Below are 19244 nucleotides of genomic sequence, written 5' to 3' on the forward strand. Positions count from 1 at the left end.
CTCACCTGTGCACAGGCCTCGTCCTCCAGCAGTTTCCCCTCCCCCCGTGGGCGACTCGGTGACGGACATCCCGCTGCTTCCAATCGGACGCGCCCAATGCCGGGAGCGGCCAATCGGGGGCTCCGGTGGGCGGGACATCCTGGCCCGTTAGATTTGGCGGTTCCATTTTAAGATGGCCGAAGCTAGCAACGCCAGTGTTGGCAGCGGCTGTGAGGAAAAAGGGCGGGAGGGGTCGTCCCCCGAACCCGTGTCCCCTGACACTACCATTTCGAGGATGAAGCTTCTCGACACCACAGTAGATACTTTTCTCCAGAAGCTGGTCGCCGCTGGGAGGTAAGGTGAAGGAAGTGGGGTGAGGGCAAATCTCAATAGGTTGGCGCGTGAGGGAAAGAGGAGCGAGTTTGGGCCGCCAGAACGTGAATCCCGCGAGACCAGCTCGGGCAAAGGCAAACGGCAGTCACGTGGGCCCGGGTGGGAGGCGTGTGGACCGGCCGTCCGAGCGGGCGGTGGCTCCGCGCCTCCAGCCGGTCTCGTTTGGACCAAAACTTCAGGTGCCGGAGGGGAAAGATACCGGCTCCGGAACCAGAACCAAGACCTGACCGCTCTGTGCCTCCCTCTCTCATCAGTGAAATGGCAACAGTAGGACCTTTCTCAGCGGGTAGTTTTGAGAATTACGTACACGAAAGGCGCTTAGTGCCGGCCACATATAAAGCATTAGAACTGTATTATTACGGGAATAATACTACCTTCACTGGGTGGTTGTGTGTTACCGTAGAAACTTTTTTCCTGTCTGATTTTTATTTTCCACGAACAGTACTGTAACGCTGTTGGACACTGAAGCGTTTTGCCCGGGATCCCACCACCCAGCATGTTGATGAAACGCTGTTGTTACTGGAGGCGGCTCGATACAGCCCGCCCTCTCTCCGGCCCGAGGCCCCTCACCTGGGCTCTGGCCCTGGCAGGTGTGATGCGGTCGCTTGGGCGGCCTCCGCTGCAGGGAAGGGCTTGTGGGTTTGATTCCCGGTGAGGACGGGCAGGAGGCAGCGGATCTAACCCTCACCCTCACCCTTTCCCTTTCTCTCCCAAAATCCATTTTAAAATCTTCGGCAACCAGGGCATGTGCCCCGACCAGGAATTGAACCGTGACCACCTGGTTCATAGGTCGACTCAACCACTGACCAGCGGCCGGCCCCTGAGAAATGCCTGAGTGCCTCTTCCGCCAGGCACTGTGTCCGGTGCTGGGGAAGCAGACAGGGCCCCTTGTTGGAGCTTACATTCAGTGGGTAGAGACACTCAGTAAACAAAGCAATCACAGCTGGCTCAGGTAATGAACAGGTGAGGTGATAGGAGCAGCCTGGGGGGAAAGGAACACACGAGCTAGGCCGGTTAGGGGCTCCCGCTCTGAGGAAGTGACATTAAACGGAAACTTGAACAGTGAGGGAGAGAACTGGAGAAAGTGCATGGGCAAAGGGTACAGCTTGTGCAAAGGCCCCAAGGTAGGGCATTCTGGGAACTGGCAGAGGCCTGCTTGGCTACAACATCATGATCAGAGGGGGATTAAAATCAGAAGGCTGCCAAACCGGTTTGGCTCAGTGGATAGAGCGTCGGCCTGCGGACTGTAGTGTCCCAGGTTCGATTCTGGTCAAGGGCATGTACCTGGGTTGCGGGCACATCCCCAGTGGAGGGTGTGCAGGAGGCAGCCGGTCGATGTTTCTAACTCTATCCCTCTCCCTTCCTCTCTGTAATAAATCAATAAAAAATATTTTTAAAAAATCAGAAGGCTGGACAGACAGGTGACATCCTTATCATCTAGGGCAGAGGTCCTCAAACTTTTTAAACGGGGGGCCAGTTCACTGTCCCTCACACATTCCACACATGCGCACTGCGGGCCCCGGACGAGTCGGCTGCTAAGCAGGACAGACGGCCGGCAAGAACACCCGACGGGGCCGCATAAATGTTTTCGGCGGGCTGTGGCCCGCGGGCCGTAGTTTGAGGACCCCTGATCTAGGGTCTAATTTCAGTAGTATTGAATTTGATAAAATAATTGTTATTTTTATGGGCCATTTATGACACACCATTATATGTGCAGGCAAGATCCCTCCTTTGATTGATTGATTTTTCCCTACTCATTTTTGTCCTTTCCCCTCCCCATAGGCCCTGCTTTCTTTTCTCTTGCCTGTATGCCCTCCATTTATTCATGTACAAATATTTATCAACCACCTACAATGTCCCAGGCTTTGTTCTAAAAGCTGGAGATATAACAGTGATCAAGACAAAATAGTTGTTGCTCTCATGGAATAGGCATTCTAGTGCCGTAAAGAAAAATAATCAGGGTAAAGGAATAGAAGTGGGGAAAGAGGTCTGTGTTAGTGTGAGTGCAGTGAAGTGACATTTGATTATGTTTGTTTTCTTGTACAATATGTTGTTTTGTGTGTGTATGTTTTAAGTTTATATGAATGATAATTGTGCTACATATCTTTTCACTTACCACCTTTTTTTCACTGCAAGGTTTATTTGGTGTTTTATTTATTTTAAAATATATTTCTTTATTGATTTCAGAGAGGAAGGGAGGAGAGAGATAGAAACATCAATGATGAGAGAGAATCATTGATTGGCTGCCTCCTGCACACTCCCTACCGGGGATCGAGCCCGCAACCCAGGCATGTGCCTTTGGCCGGAATTGAACCTGAGACCCTTCAGTCCGCAGGCTGACGTTTTATTCACTGAGCCAAGCTGGCTAGGGCTATTTGGTGTTTTAGTTGGTGTGAACTTGCATAGTTGGCTGCATTCATTTGTAGACTCTCTTTATATTAAATGGCAGTGTACACTATTCTGATACGTATAATATACAAAATAATATCTTTTAGAATTATTATGCACAAGACATGCAATACTGGATTTATACATTAGATCCCAGGATGTGCTTGATTAGAGAAAAAAAGTTGGAGTAGGCATGTTGGGTAAAAGGAACCACAAATTATATAACACATAGTAAACACACATCTAATTTGAAGGGCACTGTGGGGTCAACACCATTTAAAAATTATTTATTTAAAAAAATATATTGTTGAAAGTATTACATATGTCCCCCTTTTTCCCCTATTGGCCCCCTCCAGCCTGCCCCTGCCCCCCACCCCAGGCCTTCACCATTCTGTTATCTGTGTCCATGGGTTGTGCATATATGCATACAAGGTCTTTGGTTGATCACTTCCACCCACCCACCTTCCCCCACCTTTCCTCCAAGATTTTACACTCTGTTCCATGCTTCCATGTCTCTGGATCCACTCTGTTCATCAGTTATTTTGTTAATTAGATTCCACATATGAGTGAGATCATGTGATACTTGTCTTTCTCTGACTGACTTATTTCACTTAGCCTGATACTCTCCAGGTCCCTCCATGCTGTCTCAAAGAGTAACAGATTCTTCTTTTTTACTGTTGCATAGTATTCTATGGTATAAATGTACTATAGCTTTTTTACCCACTCATCTACTGATGGGCACTTGGGCTGTTTCCAGATCTTAGCTATTGTAAATTGTGCTGCATGAACATAGGGGTGCATACATTCTTTCTGATGGTGTTTTGGGTTTCTTAGGATATAGTCCTAGAAGTGGGATCACTGGGTCAAATGGCAGTTCCACATTTAATTTTTTCAGGACGCTCCATACTGTTTTCCATAATGGCTACACCAGTCTACATTCCCACCAGCAGTCAACACCATTTTTTAAAATGATCTAACCATGTCCTGTAAGTGCATATGGTTCAGAGCTTTTCAGTGCTGCTTGTCATTCCATGATAAGCATCCAGTTCTTATTTGTTGCCTCTTATGGACACTTTGCCTCGAACTCCTGCCTCCACAAATTACACCAGGGTGAATGTCCTTGTACATCCCCTCATGGAGCAGTGCTAGCATTTCTGAGGTCTATAATGGAGGGGAATCACTGGGTCGAAGGATTTACACCCACCTGTGTTTTGTCAAATTGCTTTCCAGAAATGTTGTTCCTATCTCCTACATCCTCACCAAAACTGGGTATCCACCATTCTAACATTTGCTATTCTGAAACTGTGAAAGAGATATTTTATTATTGTTTGAATCTGCATGTCATTTATTTCCTCATAGGTTTGGGCCTTTCCTCATATAATTGTTAGTCATTTTGGCTTCTCTTCTGTGAACTGCTTTTTTATTTTTCCAGAACCCTTTTTTTATTTTTTAATTGGGGTTTTTTATCTTGTTTTTCTGGAGTTCCTGGTATAATATAGAAATCAACCTCTTGCCCTGGCCAGTTTGGCCCAGTGGATAGAGCATCGACCTGGGAACTAAAGGGTCCGGGTTCGATTCTGGTCAAGGGCACTCAGTTGCAGGCTCCTCCCCAGCCCGGGCTGTGGTCAGGGCACGTGCAGGAGACAACCAATCCATGTGTTTCTGTCTTTCCCTCTCCCACTGTCTTCTAAAAATGAATGAAAAAATATTCTCCGGTGAGGATTAAAAAAAAAAAAATCAATCTCTTGTCAGTTTTAAACTGAAGAAGGAAATATTTTTCTGTCTGTTAGGTACTACCTTTGTAATGTCCTTTGAGGAATAGAAATCTTTAATCAAATAAAAAGCCCCACAGATTATAGTTTGTACTTTATCCAGGAGGATGAAGCAGAAAGAGAAATGCAGTAATCCCGGGTGACCCCTCACAAGCTGTATGGATCCTCATGACTCCTTTCTCAGCCTCCAAACTAACTCAGCATCCCTCAGTCATAATAAATTAAGTTTTGATTAATCTGTTTTTTAAACCCTTAATTTTCATGTGATTACATTTCCCCTCCTATGGTTTTGTGTTTTTGGAGTCTTGTTTAGAGGTTATACTCACACCTAGGTCACAAAGATAATCTCCAATGTTTTCTTCTGTTACCCATCTTATCATTTTACTCTCTACTTAAAATCTTCAGTCTGTCTGGATTAAGGTGTAGGGTGGTGGTCTCAGCCAGTCTCGTTTTTCTTGTTTTCCCAATCATGTCAACTGAACAGTTTATCCGTCCCCACTGCTCTATGGAGCTCCCTTTGCCATATGGCAAGTCCCTCTGCCTAATGTGCTCCTGGGTCTCTTCCGTACCACTGAGCTAGCTACTCATTGCTTATCGCGGTGCCTGTCACACACACTCAATAGTAGTTTTGGAATAAATGAAGATTCCCAAGTCACATCTCTCTCCTGAGCTTCAGATCTGTCTCCAATAGTTTAATACTAGAAACCTCCACATGGTGTCCTACAGAACCAATCAAGCTCAGTGCGATGGAAGCAGGATTTGTCCTCCCTCTGTCGCCTCTAACTTAGTTGAAAATACCACTGTCTACCCCAGCCGTGGGCAAACTACGGCCCGTTTGAAATGAATAAAACTAAAAAAAAAAAAAAAAGATCGTACCCTTCTATGTAATGATGTTTACTTTGAATTTATATTAGTTCACACAAACACTCCATCCATGCTTTTGTTCCGGCCCTCCAGTCCAGTTTAAGAACCCATTGTGGCCCTCGAGTCAAAAAGTTTGCCCACCCCTGGTCTACCCATTCTCTAGGCCAGAGGTTTGGGAGTTCTCATTGACCCCTCCTTCCTTTTCACTTCCAGTCAACCACAAAGCCCTATTGGTTCCCGCCTCTCTCCTCAATCTCCTTTCCATCCTGGGCCAGTGCTTTAGTTCATACCCTCACCATCTCACTGGATTGCTGTACCAGCCTCCACATAGGCCCTCCAGCCTCAGTCTTGCCCCCTGGCCCTCAAGTCTACAGCTCATATTTGAGCAGGTCCTTCTGCTTAAAATGTTTAATTGGTTCAGGGTTGCTTCCAGAATCATATGTAAGCTCCTTAGCTCAGCATACAAGACCATTCACTCCTCGGCTCCTCCATCTCTCCAGCTGTGGTCAGGGCGATGGGGATACGACACATGCACACTTGCATGCACTGCACACACACATGCACATAAGCTTTTCTGCATTGAGTGCTGCCGCTATCCCCATCCGTGCCACCTGCTGCTTCCACTTACAGATTTTCCTTCCTAGAACATCCTTCTCCTCATTTGGTTAAATAGAACTTACTCATGGCTGGTTTCTACATAGAAAGGGCTCAATATATGACATGTATGACTATAGACTTTTAAGATATATGCAAATACTTGACCCTCTCCCAAGTCATTAAAAGTCCTCAATCTCCAAGAACCAGTACTTATACCCAAAAGTCTCCCCATAATAAAAGCGAATTTATTCTCATCAGTGATCCAAAGAGATATTTTAAACCCTGGATTGACTTTCTCCACAACTTAGTCTTTTTTTTTTTTGGTTTTTGTTAATCCTCACTCGAGGATATTTTTTTCCATTGATTTTTAGAGAGGGAAAAGGTCGGGGGAACATCCAAGTGCCCAGACAGGGGCCAGCGATTGAACCTGAAACCCAGGTGCATGCCCTTGACTGGGAATAAAACCTACAACCCTTAGGTGTGTAGGCTGATGCTCTAACCATTGAGCACACCAGCCAGGGCAACAGCATATATTTCATGAAAATATTAGCTTGACTAGAAGGGCAATTTATATGATGCACCCAAGAGTGACTGGAAGATGACTGACCTCGCTGGGCTCTCAGTTCCCACAGACCCTGCCCTTGCCATCTTAATCAGTAAGGCATCTTAATAGGGCATCTTCTTTTCATTGGACCTGTTGGGGCAAAGATTTCTGCACCTGTCCTCTCTCAGACTTAAGAACATAGAAATGTGGCCCTACTGAAGCTTATGATTTGTGACCTCTGCCTTGTCCTCCAAAAATGAGGGTTTCTTTTCTGTCCTCACAGACTCCCAGACCTTCTGAGAAACAGCCATTCCTGTTTAGCTAAAGCCAACAGATGAGGCTATCCCCTTTCTACGTTTCGTTATAAATCAGGACCCTCCAAAAGAGGCTGTTGGTTTGGGGTGGTATTGGTGGGGCCCTGGTTGAAGACCAGTTAGCACTTCAGAAGAAAGCTGGGTCTGCTACAGGTACCATTGGCACCCCAGTAGCTGTGCCACATGTGGTATCAGTCCATGGGGCTGAGAGGAGAGGTGATTGACAGTTCTTATGTTCTTAGATGCCAGACTGTGACCAGTGCCTGTCCTGGTCCAGAATTCCAGCCTGGGATGTGCTGTGCACTGTGTGATTTTTGCATAATAAATTGATTAAAGCTCATGTCTGACAGCAAGGAAAAAGCTAACTGCATTTGTACATGATCTGGTAGAGTTTCGTGTTTGTTTTTTTTTTTTTTTCATTTAAATTCTTTATTGTTTAGCCGAAACCGGTTTGGCTCAGTGGATAGAGCGTCGGCCTGCGGACTGAGAGGTCCCGGGTTCGGTTCCGGTCAGGGGCATGTGCCTGGGTTGCGGGCATATCCCCAGTGGGAGATGTGCAGGAGGCAGCTGATCGATGATTCTCTCTCGTCGATGTTTCTAACTCTATCTCTCTCCCTTCCTCTCTGTAAAAAATCAATAAAATATATATTTAAAAATAAATAAATAAATAAATTCTTTATTGTTTAAAGTATTACATAGGTCTCCTTTTTCCCTCATTGACCTCTCCCTGGCTGCTCCCACCCCCCGGCACATGCCCTCACCCCCCTACTGTCTGTCCACTGGTTATGCTTATATGCATGCATACAAGTCCTTGGTCGATCTCTCACCACCACCACCCCCACACCCCAATTGGTAGTTTTAAACTAGTGGCAAAGATTATTGGTGTTCACAGGAAACAGTTCTTCACAGGAAAAAGTGGTTAAATATATAAATTATTCTAAGTATATGTCTCAGAAATATCTTTCTTTGAATGTGCAGATGATGCGTGCTGTCAGTGACTCGTTTCTGAAGTGGGTATGACTCATCAGACTGTGGCTTGCGGCTTCAGCTCCATCATGCCGATTCTGTTCTTCATGTTTCCAGTCTACCTCTCTCTACTCCCACTGTGTCTGCTTTGCTGAGTTTGCCATCACTGTCACTGGTGCCTCTTGAATCCATCCTCACACAGCAGTCTGAGGGAGCTTTCTAAAGTACGCATCTGAAGTTCCATCTGTACTTAGAACCCTTTTCTAGCTCCTTCCGTCATGATACAGTCCAGGCTGTGTCTGGCCCTTCCCTGCTTACCTCACCAGCCTGCAGGCTGTGTGCCATGGAGGCAAAGGGCACCTTGTCCAGAGCCAGATGGCTCCACCACGTCCCAGCTGCATGACCTTGGGCAAGCTTCTCTGCCTCAGCGTTCTCTTCTGAAAATGGGATGATGATAATAGAACCTGTCTCATAGTTACTGTGAGGTTTAAATTAGTTGCTCCAGCCCTGGCAGGTGTGGCTCATTTGGCTGAGCGTCGTCCTGTGCACTGAAAGGTTACCAGTTTGATTCTGGTCAGGGCACATGCCCAGGTTGTGGGCTTGATCTCGTCGGGGTGCATGTTGGGGGGTGGGGAGTGCATGCACATTGATGCCTCTCCCTTTTCTCTATCAATATAAACAAAATTTTAAAGGGAAAAATTATTTTAAAAATAAATTACTCTTTGTAGAGTCCTTAGAATAATGCCTAGCTCTAGCCAGTGCTCAGTAACTATTTCCTGTTTGCACATCTTCACACATGGGCCGTGGGCATGCCCACTACTCTTTAGCTACCCAGCCTGAAATTGGTTGAGTTACCTTGTGTAGTAGGGCCCACTGGCTCAGCTTTCCCAGTCACCTGAGCCTGGTCTTGGGCCTTTTATTGGTAGGTTTGGGGCATGCTGTCACCAGCTACAGCTTGTTTGAGAGATGTTAGCAGTCTGAGGCTTGAGCCAGGACAGGCCATTCATATGGAAAAGCTGCTGCAAACAACTGAGTGGGGCTGGAAACTGGATGGGGCGTGGTCTCGGAATCACCAGGGCAGGCAAACAGTGTGCTCCAGGCTGACGGAGACTCAGATATGGCTGCCAGTCAGCCCTGCAACATGGGCAGTCCCAGCACAGGAATAATGACCCCGTGTCCCTCAAAGCTGCCCGGTGCTGGGAGTCCAAGGAAGTTCTATGTTTGTGCACTGGCCCTTTAAATGGAACACCTGGGTCTCCAGAGGCCTCGAATCACTCAGCCACAATCTCCGTAGTTGTGGGGACTTTGCTTCCCAGCTCTGGGAACCTGAGCTTGGGGTCTGGTGTGGAGCTGGGACCCTTGCTCCTCTTGGACGGCCTCTGCAGACACGATCTCCCTCCTGATGTGGGTGTCGGACTAGCCTGCTCTGTGCCTCACCCTTCCCACCAGCCTCAAGGAGCTTTCTTTACTTCTAGTTGTAGGACTTCCACTCAACCAGCTTTCAGGCGGTTCTGAATGATGGTTGGTCTGTATTTCAGTTGTAATTCTGTTATAGACACCTCTCACTGACACCAGAGAGGTGTTAGCGGACAAGACAGCCTCCTGAGCCAGTGGGAGCAGGCTGTCCCCAACCTTGATCCTTGTCTTCTCATATAAATGAGTTTATAGGAGACCTTGGCTGTGTTGTGAAAAGCCAGCTTATTAAAGCATGCATCTTTATTGAAAAAAGGAGAAGCAAAGCAAGCAAATACATGTGTCTGACTTGAAGCACAGATGGGCCCTCAGCTCACTGAAGAGCAAGTTGGATGGGGGTCTGAGGCGCTTTATACCCTCCTGCCTGTAGGCTTCAGAATTCCTCTGCTGACTATTTTGGTAGATGAATTCTCAGCCCCCCCCCCCCTTTTTTTTGGTTTACTGTGTTGTGGCCTTCCCAGAATTCATGCAAAGCACCTGGCAATTTTATCTTACCAAGCCTTGAGACTGCTGGCTTCTCTGCTTAGAGAGTAAAATGGCCCTTTTTTTCCTTCCCCTTTCCCCTTGCCTTTCTGCATTCTCTCATTAGGGGAGGTGTTTCCATTTGCTCTGTGTCCTCAGCTGGGGAAGATAATGGCTTGTTAGCTGCAAACTGCCCACACTGGCTTTGTTTTAACTTTCCTGTCTCAGTTTCTCTATTTCTCCTGCTCTGAAATCCTGAAACAATTTTGATGTGGTTGTGGGAGGCAGTGAGTACAGGCGTTTACCTATACCACCATCTTGGTTCCCAAAAGACATTTTTAAATACAGTCTTCATCATAAATCACTGACCTCTTATTTTCATCAAGGGACATTTGTTGGTTTTTTCCCCTTTTTCTTTCTCAGCCCTGGGGCTGCCTACTGTACACAGGATGAGGAAGGGGAGAGGGAAAAAGAAGAGAAACATTAAATGAAAAGAGCAGCTGTGCAGGGGGTGGAGAGTATGAATTTCTGTCACAAGGATCCCTTCTATCATCCGAGCTTGACGCGCCAGTCCCTCCCTGCCCTCTGGTGGACAGTCTGTGAAATAGGCCTTCAGTTGGGCAACAAGCAAGTTAACTATGGGAAGGAAGTGCAAGCCAGGGCTCCCCGAGCATAGACTGCAGGAGCGCATGTTTACTTGTGTGCCTCTCATCTTCCTGTTCCTGCACAATCTATCTGCATGTTAACTGACATGGACAAATCACCAGAGCTTGATTCTGGGCTTAAATATTTTGAAGTCACTTTTTTAAAGTTAAACTTATGTGAAAACTCAATTTATGGTGAGTTTTTAAAAAATGCAGTAAATGGCCCTGACCAATTTGGCTCAGTGGATAGAGCGTCGGCCTGCAGACTGAAGGGTCCCAGGATCGATTCCAGTCAAGGGCATGTACCTTGGTTGCGGGCACATCCCCAGTAGGAGGTGTGCAGGAGGCAGCTGATCGATGTTTCTAACTCTCTATCCCTCTCCCTTCCTCTCTGTAAAAAAATAAATAAAATATATTTTAAAAACAAAACAAAAAACTCCTTAAAAAATGCAGTAAATGAAATGCTGACAAGGTGAGTTAAAAAACAGACATGTCTCAAATATTACATAAGTATTTAAGAGAAAAAATAAGAAATGTTAAAATCAGTTAATATAGTCATTTCTGTTTTGAAATATGGTAAATATCGGTTTTTAAGTTACTTTCATTGATGATAAATGTAGCACTTTTAGGGGGGCCACAGTTTAACCTTTGCTCTCTAGTGGGGGCCAGTCTGTTCTTCCTGCAGCTGGGTTGGTTTCCGCACATAAGGTTGTAATCAGGTTGTATTTTACTAAGCACTTGTCCTCTGCAGGGGAGGAGACTTCTCAACTCTGGGAAGTAGAGTCATTATGTTCTTCACTTCCAAGGAGAGGAGAGGGCGTGAGGACTGTTCTTTTGTAGCTAATGTGGAGCATTTCGGTGTGCTGTGAACTGTGCTACTTATATATGCAACTATTTAATCCTCACAGTAATTTTATGAGGTATAGACACAGTTATTATCCCCACTTGACAGAGAAGGAACTGAGGCTTGTAGAGGTAAATAAGGTGTCTGAGAGCACTCAGCTGGTGAGTGGTAGAGGAAGGATTTGAAACCAGGCAGCCTGTCTTCAGAGCCAGTGCACTTACCCAGCACATAGCTGGGTGGCCCTTGTGTACTTTTGGGAGGCCAAGGCTGGGAGACCATTCCAGCAGAGGGCAAAGAGGGGCTTGGCAGAGAGGACTCTGGGGATGCTGTTGTGGGAGAATTCTTCAACCCAAGCCTTGGTATCCTGGGGTTCAGGTGGGGGTGAGGGTTGGGGGCGGGGAGGGATTGCCAGGGTGGGAGTGGGATCAGTCTGGGGCCAGGCAGCTGCTGGGTCTTGTGTGCTACTACCTATCCAGCACTGTTCTGGGCACCCTGGAGATCCCCAAGTATATTTTTTCAGGAAGTTCGTACCAGCATTCAAATCATTCCCAAGTGTGAGCTGGCTCTCAAAAAAGGAATTGCTGTGGGGGATGGGAGGAGGGGAAATTGAATGAAGGTGGTCAAAATGTACAAGCTTCCCATCATAAGATAAGTAAGTTCAAGGAATCTAATGTACAACATGATGACATTGGTTAACACAGCTAAATGGTGTATTTGAAAGCTGTTAAGAGCAGATCCTGCTCTAGCTGGTTTGGCTCAGTGGAGAGAACGTCAGCCCTCGAACTGAAGGGTCACGGGTTTGATTCCGATCAAGGGCACATACCTTGGTTGCAGGCTCAATCTCCAGCGCTAGTTGGGGCTCGTGCAGGAGGCAACCAATCATTGTGTCTCTCTCACATCGATATTTCTCTGTCTTCCCCGCTTCCTTCCACTCTCTAGAAATCCATGGAAAAAATACCCTCAGGTGAGGATTAACAAAACAAAGAGTAAATCCTAAGAGTTCACACCACAAGTTTTTACTTTATTTTCTTTTTTTTTGTATCAACAAAAGATGAAAGGTGTTAACTGTGTTGTTTCATAATACATGTAAGTCAGATCATTAGTCTGTATATTATACAGTACTGTATGTCAATTATATCTTAAAGCTGAAAAAAAAAGAATCCTTTTCCTCCTGTACTTACTGACATTGGCCTCTAATTTGTCTGCCTTCCTCCTCATGTTTGCAGTGTCTATTCCCCATCTTATATGAATGCACACCTTCCTGGGGGTCTTTCACTTTCACTGAATTCTCAGACCCCATGAGCACACAGGAAGAGTTCATGAGCAGCACTGGTGGGCAGAATGTGCCTCATCCCTGCTCTGGGCCCTCTCTCCTGCCAGCTGCTGGAACCAAGGAGAGATGTGTCTAGTTCAAACCCTCTGCCTATCGAGTGGGCTGGGAGGAACAAGATCTCCCATGTCCAAGCCAAACCCGTTTCAAGCCACAATTACCTGGTTTCGATTCCAGTCCCACTTGGTCAGACATGTGTCTCTCCACATTCCTTCATGTGGCCACAGACTGCGTGGCGAGTAGGGCCAGCAGCAAAACAACAAGATGTCACCCAGGCTGTGTGGCTCAGTTGGAACATTGTCCTGTACACCAAAAGGCTGCAGGTTCGATTCCCTGTCAGGGTACTAACTCAGGTTGTAGGTTCGGTCCCAAGTTGGGGCATGTATGGGAGGTAACCAATCAACCAATCGATGTTTCTCTCTCCCTCCCTCTCTCTCTAAAAAAATCAATTAACAAAAACACAAGCTGTCTGGGATTCTGCTGAGGGTTGAAAGGACGCCCATCATCTGTTCTTTGTATTGTCCTTTTGTTACCCAGGTTTAGCCTCCAAGGTGTACGAACATCAAATGTGTACCGCCAGAAAGGTAAGAGATTCGTCACCCTTACCAAGAGGTGAACTATTGGATGCTTACAACCAGCTCTCAAAATAAAACCCTGGATTTCAGTGTTTGTCAGTCTCTGAGGTGTAAATACTCCTAACGGTGCATCCTGTACATCCCCTACCAGGGCCGGGAATCAAGCCTGCAATCGAGATACATGCCCTTGACTGGAATGGAACCCAGGATCCTTCACAGTCCATGGGCAGACTCTCTATCCACTGAGCCAAACTGGCTAGGGCACCCCCGCAACTTAAAGATGATTCCCATGATATACTCTCTCAGCCTGGGATCCCAGAGGCACTCTCTGCAAGCGGTCATCACCACATTCCCGTGTGGGCTTCTGTGTTTGCTGCCCTCTCCATTGGAAGCTCCAGGGGCCACACCACCCAGTGCCTGGTGGGCGACCAGCACACAGTGGCACTCAGTGAATGTTTTGTAGACGGGAAGGGCCTGGGAGTAGGGAGAAGGGAGAGAAGACAGCCAACAGAGTTCATTTAACTTATTTGATTTCTTTGTACAAGAGGAATAGCCACTGGAACTATACTGGGTACCTTTTGATACAAAAGATGTATCAGTGAGGTGCTCTCAGCGGCCAGTGACAGAGACCTGACTTTAAATGGCCTGAACAATAAGAGAAATCCATTACCTCACCAACAAGAAGCTCCAAGATAGGGCGGCTCCAGGTTGGTGTTTAGAGACCCCAGTTCTTCCTCTTTCTGCTCTGCCTTCTTCGGGATAAACTCTGCCCCCACAGCTGCTGAGAGCTGCAGGCATCATCTGGATATGGCCATGTCCTTCAGGAAAGGCATCCGCTCCTTCCTGTGTTGTTCTCTATAGGAATAAGGAAAGTTCTCAGAGGCCACATGCCCTGCCCTAACCCAGCCCTGAAAGGGGACTGGAATGACCAAGGTTCTCAGTGTGGTGCCCAGACCAGCTGGATAAGCATCACTTGGGAGCTTGTTAGAAATTGGTGGGGGAGGGCAACGATCTGAGTGGTTTTTTAAAAAATTGATTTGAGCAAGACGGGGGAGAGAGAATCATTGATTTGTTGCACCCACTCAGTTATGCACGCACTGATTCTTTTTTAAAAATCAGTTAATATAGTCATTTGTTTCAAAACTTGGTAAATACCATTTAAAAAACGATTTTCATTGATGATAAATGTAGCCTAAAATTTTAGAGAGGGAGGGAAACACCAGTGTGAGAGCTATATCGATCAGTTGCCTCTTGTACGCAACCTGACTGTGGGTTGAACCCACAACCTGCGTATATGCCCTGACCAGAATCAATGAACAGGATGACACTCCAACTGAGCCACACTGGCCAGGGCCAGTTGATTCTTGTATGTGCCCTGACAAGAGATCAAGCCTGCAACCTTGGTGTATCAGGATGACACTCTAACCAACTGAGCGACCCAGTCAGGGCCTGCGATCTGAATTTTAAAAAGTCCTCCTGGTGATCTGATGCTTAGTAAAGTTTAAAAAACAGAAGGGGTGCCCAGGCAAAAGCCGACGACTGATGACTGGTGTCTGACCCTCCCCACCTTTGCCTTCTCTCTTTTCCACCAGCTACCAGAGGTTCACTGACTGTTATAAGCGCTTCTACCAGTTGCAACCTGAGATGACTCAGCGAATCTATGACAAGTTTCTAACACAGTTGCAGGCATCCATCAGGGTGAGTGACAAGAAGAAGCCCAGCAGCGACTGTTTGTTGGCTTGGGTCCTGCCTCCAGACTCTCGCCTCCTGGAGGCAGGGACCCTCCCCTCCACTGTCCTCACTCCCTACAGCAGCGGTTCTCAACCTTCCTAATGCCGCGACCCTTTAATACAGTTCTTCATGTTGTGGTGACCCCAATTTCATTGTTACAAATTGAACATAATTAAAGCATAGTGATTAATCACAAAAACAATGTGTAATTATATATGTGTTTTCCGATGGTCTTAGGCGACCCCTGTGAAAGGGTCGTTCGACCTCCAAAGGGGTCGCGACCCACAGGTTGAGAACCACTGCCCTACAGTGTCTTTCGTGCTGCCAGGCCGCAGTGGCAGTTTCCCTCCCTTCACACAGTGTGGGTATCTTAAAGGCCCCGCCTGTCACTGTCCTGTATTATAATTGTTTATGTGCTGTCTGCCCACTAGGCCTGTGAGTTCGGTGAGAGCAGTCTGGGTCTTATTCTTTGTTTCTCCAGCAGCTGGTGCGATGCCTGGCACAGAGGCAGCACCTTACAAACTGTTGGAGCTGCCCACTAGCGGGAACACAAAGAAGGACAGAATCCCGTTCGTTCTCTCTAGGCCAGGGGTGGGCAAACTTTTTGACTCGGGGGCCACAATGGGATCTTAAACTGGACCGGAGGCCGGGACAGAAGCATGGATGGAGTGTTTGTGTGAACTAATATAAATTCAAAGTAAACATCATTACATAAAAGGACACGGTCTTTTTTTTCAATAGTTTTATTCATTTCAAACTGGCCGGATCTGGCCCGCGGGCCGTAGTTTGCCCACAGCTGCTCTAGAGCAACCTGTGGGTCCCGACCCCTTTGGGGGTCGAACGACCCTTTCACTGAGGTCGCCTAAGACCATCGGAAAACACATATATAATTACATATTGTTTTTGTAATTAATCACTGTGCTTTAATTATGTTCAATTTGTAACAATGAAATTGGAGGTCACCACAACATGAGGAAATGTATTAAAGGGTCACGGCATTAGGAAGATTGAGAACCACTGCTCTAGAGAATGAACCGGTCCTGTGGTTACACCTCAGGATGGGCCTCTTACGCATCCAAGTGTGTGTGGGGATGACGGCAAGGCCTGCAGCGCTCAGATGGGCAGGAGAGAGGCTTGCTGCAGGCTCTTTTTAAATGTTTTCCATTTTATCCTTCCTTTTATTTACTGATTTATTTTAGAGAAAAACACTGATTTGTTTTTCCACTTATTTATATTTTGCATTTATCAACCACAACCTTGGTGTATCAGGATAATGTATAACCAACTGACCTATCCGGCCAGAGCCTATCTTTATTTCCTTAATGTAAAAGTCACATGTAGAAAAACTAGAATGTCTGTGTAAAGAAACAACAGAATTTAGCCCAAATCTTACTAAATACAGTTAGCAGTTTAGCATATTTCTACTATAAGCTTGTCTAGTATCATTATAGCTCTTTCTTCCTTTCTCTTTAGGAGGAAATCTCTGAAATCAAAGCAGAGGGAAACCTGGAAGCTGTCCTGACTGCCTTGGATGCAATTGTGGAAGAAGGCAAAGACCGAAAGGAGCCAGCCTGGTGAGGACCACGGGAGGGCTCACAGAGAAAGGGGCAGCACTTCAGCATCTTGAAGGAGCTTTTTTATTGTTCTTAATCCTCATCCGAGGATATTTTTTCCATTGATTTTTTACAGAGAGGAAGGAAGAGAGAGTTAGAAACATCAATAAGAGAAATATTCATCAGCTGCCTTCTGCACACCCCCTACTGGGGATGTGCCCATAACCAAGGTACATGCCCTTGACCAGAATCAAACCTGGGACCCTTCAGTCCACAGGCCGATGCTGTACCCATTGAGCCAAACCGGTTAGGGCTCCATTGATTTTGAGAGAGAATGGGAGGGAGGGAGAGGGAGAGAAACATTGATATGAGAGAGACAATGGTTGATTGCCTCCCGCACACACTGGAATCGAACCCATGACTCTTATGTGCCCATGCTGATGCTTAGCCATTGAGCAACATCAGCCAGGGCTTGAGGGAGCTTTTATGATGGACCCATAGGTATGAGACTCGGCTCACAAGAGAGGACCCTGTGACAGGGACAGGTGGAGAGGACAGACACCAAACAAGAACCCCCATCAGTGAAAAGTATAGCCCCCTCTGGGGAAGAGAGTCCAAGGGCAAGTACATGCTGTCTAGGGGTTTGAGGCGGCTGAGGGAAACCTTCCTGGGGGCTTATTTCGGAATCTGTCTAGCCGTGAGAGAGAGGATGGGGGAGTGGCGGAGGCAGAGTTATAGGTTTGGAATCTCTTCATTTGTTCATTCAACCAATTTTAGGGAACATGGACTGTACACCCAGTAGGTGCCAGAGATTCCACAATGAACAGGACACGAAAAACCTGGTTCTCCTGGAGCTGACATCTCAGTGGGCAGCCCTGCTGCCCGGTGTCCTGTGCAGGAGAGAGAAGAGGGCCTGGGACAAGGAGTGGAGAGTTGAGGCCACTAAGAGCAGGATGGCCTGAGCGCCTGCCTCCCTCCACCCTCTCCGGCCTGAATAGGAGTCCTAGTCCAAGGAAGTAAACATCCTTTTTGTGCTTTCCAATTGTTTTTATGCTTTGTGATCTTAGTACTTAAAAGAATGAAGTTTTATAACTGAAAAAGAAATTTAAAAAGAATCTATAGTGGCTTCCACCCCAGTGCCTGTCAGAACTGACCTATCTCCTCATTCTGGGCATCCAGGACCCCCTATAATCTTCCCTTGTTATCGAATACCAGGGCCTCTCCAGATCTGGGCCCATTCTCAGGCAGCCAGTCCATCCTGGAGGACTCATCCTGCCACGCCCATCCCCACATCTCCAGCTCAGCCTAGAGTGGGTGCACCATCAGGGCACATGGTCGGCAGCACAGAGGCCAAGGCTGAAAAGTCACCTCCGGCTCTGGAGTGTTCGAGCTGGGGGCTGTGTGTGGGCAGGAGAGTGGGGGGTACTGCTGGGAAGGCTGATACAGGGTGTGAGAAGGGGGAGGTGGATTCCTGGGCACCAAAGCTGAGGGACAGGTTAGCGTTTCCATCAGGAGTAGTCATGCGACTGGGTCCTAGAAGGTGGGAAGGACCCCAGAAGAGACCTCAAAAGCCAGTCCACTTTGAGATGGGAGGTGGGAACATCGCTGATTAGAGCTGAAGTAGAGCCCTCGTCCCACGTCCTCCGCCTTCTTACGCTGTGCTCCTTGCCACTCTCCAGGCGCCCTAGTGGGATCCCAGAGAAAGACCTGCGCAGCACCATGGTGCCCTACTTCCTACAGCAGCGGGATGCCCTGCGGCGCCGGGTGCAGAGACAGGAGGCTGAGAATAGGCAGCTAGCAGATGCCGTCCTGGCCGGGCGCAGGCAGGTGGAAGAGCTGCAGCTGCAGGGCCAGGCTCAGTGGCAGGCTTGGCAGGTAAGTGCTTTGGCCCTACCCTCAGGCACCTGTTCCCCTGCTGCAGCAGAGAAAACAGACCGAGAGAGATCAGAAGATGTGGGGGACACTTTGGGGCCCTTATTGGAGATGGACTCTGCTCTGGGGAGGCCCAGTCTAGGTGGCCAAAGCACCAGCCTGACATAAATGCCTGCTGAGTGTCAGGGGGAGGGAACTCCTTACATGCCCTGCGGGGCCCTGACATGAGCCACAGACCCACATCATTCTGGGGGAACCCAAGCCTGAAGGCAAGAACAGTCGATGGAAAGGATTTGGATGTTTTCCTCTCCCAATTTCCTTCTCTCCCATTGATGGCAGGCTCTACACAGAGGACAGAAGGACCTGGTGGCCATGCTGAGGGAGCCTGAGTAAGAGGGAGATGGCTGGCCCAGGAGCAGAAGGTGGTCAAGAGCCCTGTACAGCTGCAATGTTGCCTAGTCCCTGAGCAACGATGGAATTCGCTGGGGGACGAGGTGTGAGCAGTCCCCACTGCCACTGTGCCTTGGGGAGCCCTCAAGTCACACACACTACCTTCCGATTCCTCCCTGTTTCCTTCTAACTTGAGGATTCTTGGCCAGATCCATGCCGGCCGTCGCCTCCCCGCCCCCCCCCCCCAACCCGCCGCACCCCACCCCCACACAAGCCTGCTACTTCCTTACCCCTCCCTAGGACCTGGTTTGGAAATCTGTTTTCAGTCCCCGCTGATTGCCCCTTTGCTGGCCAGCTGAAGGCCGTGCCATGTTCCCTCCACATCCGTAAATAAACGTCCTCCCTGCACTGTAATCTGTGCGGTGCTTCCGCCGTCTGGGACACTTGTGGGCCAAGACCCCCTCCGGGGCTCCTGAGTTCTGACCCCTGGAGGCCTCAGCTGGAGTTCACCGAGAGCCTCCAGTCTCGGGTGGGCTGGCGGGGGGCAGTGAAG

At 47.8% G+C, this 19244-nt stretch overlaps 1 protein-coding gene and 1 long non-coding RNA gene across 2 annotated transcripts; one reads left to right on the plus strand and one right to left on the minus strand.

The window, feature by feature from the left end:
* Positions 1-169: 169 nt before the first annotated feature.
* LOC308534004 (polyamine-modulated factor 1-like) lies at positions 170-19103 on the plus strand. The gene is made up of 5 exons (XM_081112283.1): positions 170-333; positions 14738-14843; positions 16350-16450; positions 18109-18304; positions 18641-19103. Exons 1-5 carry the CDS (start codon positions 173-175, stop codon positions 18692-18694), a joined length of 618 nt encoding a protein of 205 aa, XP_080968409.1. The 5' UTR covers positions 170-172; the 3' UTR covers positions 18695-19103.
* Positions 7513-14269, minus strand: LOC308534014. The gene is made up of 3 exons (XR_013997142.1): positions 13816-14269; positions 10122-10190; positions 7513-8483 (listed from the first exon to the last, which is right to left on the minus strand). It is a non-coding gene; the product is annotated as an uncharacterized lncRNA (long non-coding RNA).
* Positions 19104-19244: the final 141 nt, after the last annotated feature.

Source organism: Myotis nattereri, assembly GCF_964212035.1.
Source record: "Myotis nattereri genome assembly, chromosome: 18".
In the NCBI taxonomy this organism is placed as follows: Eukaryota; Metazoa; Chordata; class Mammalia; order Chiroptera; family Vespertilionidae; genus Myotis; species Myotis nattereri.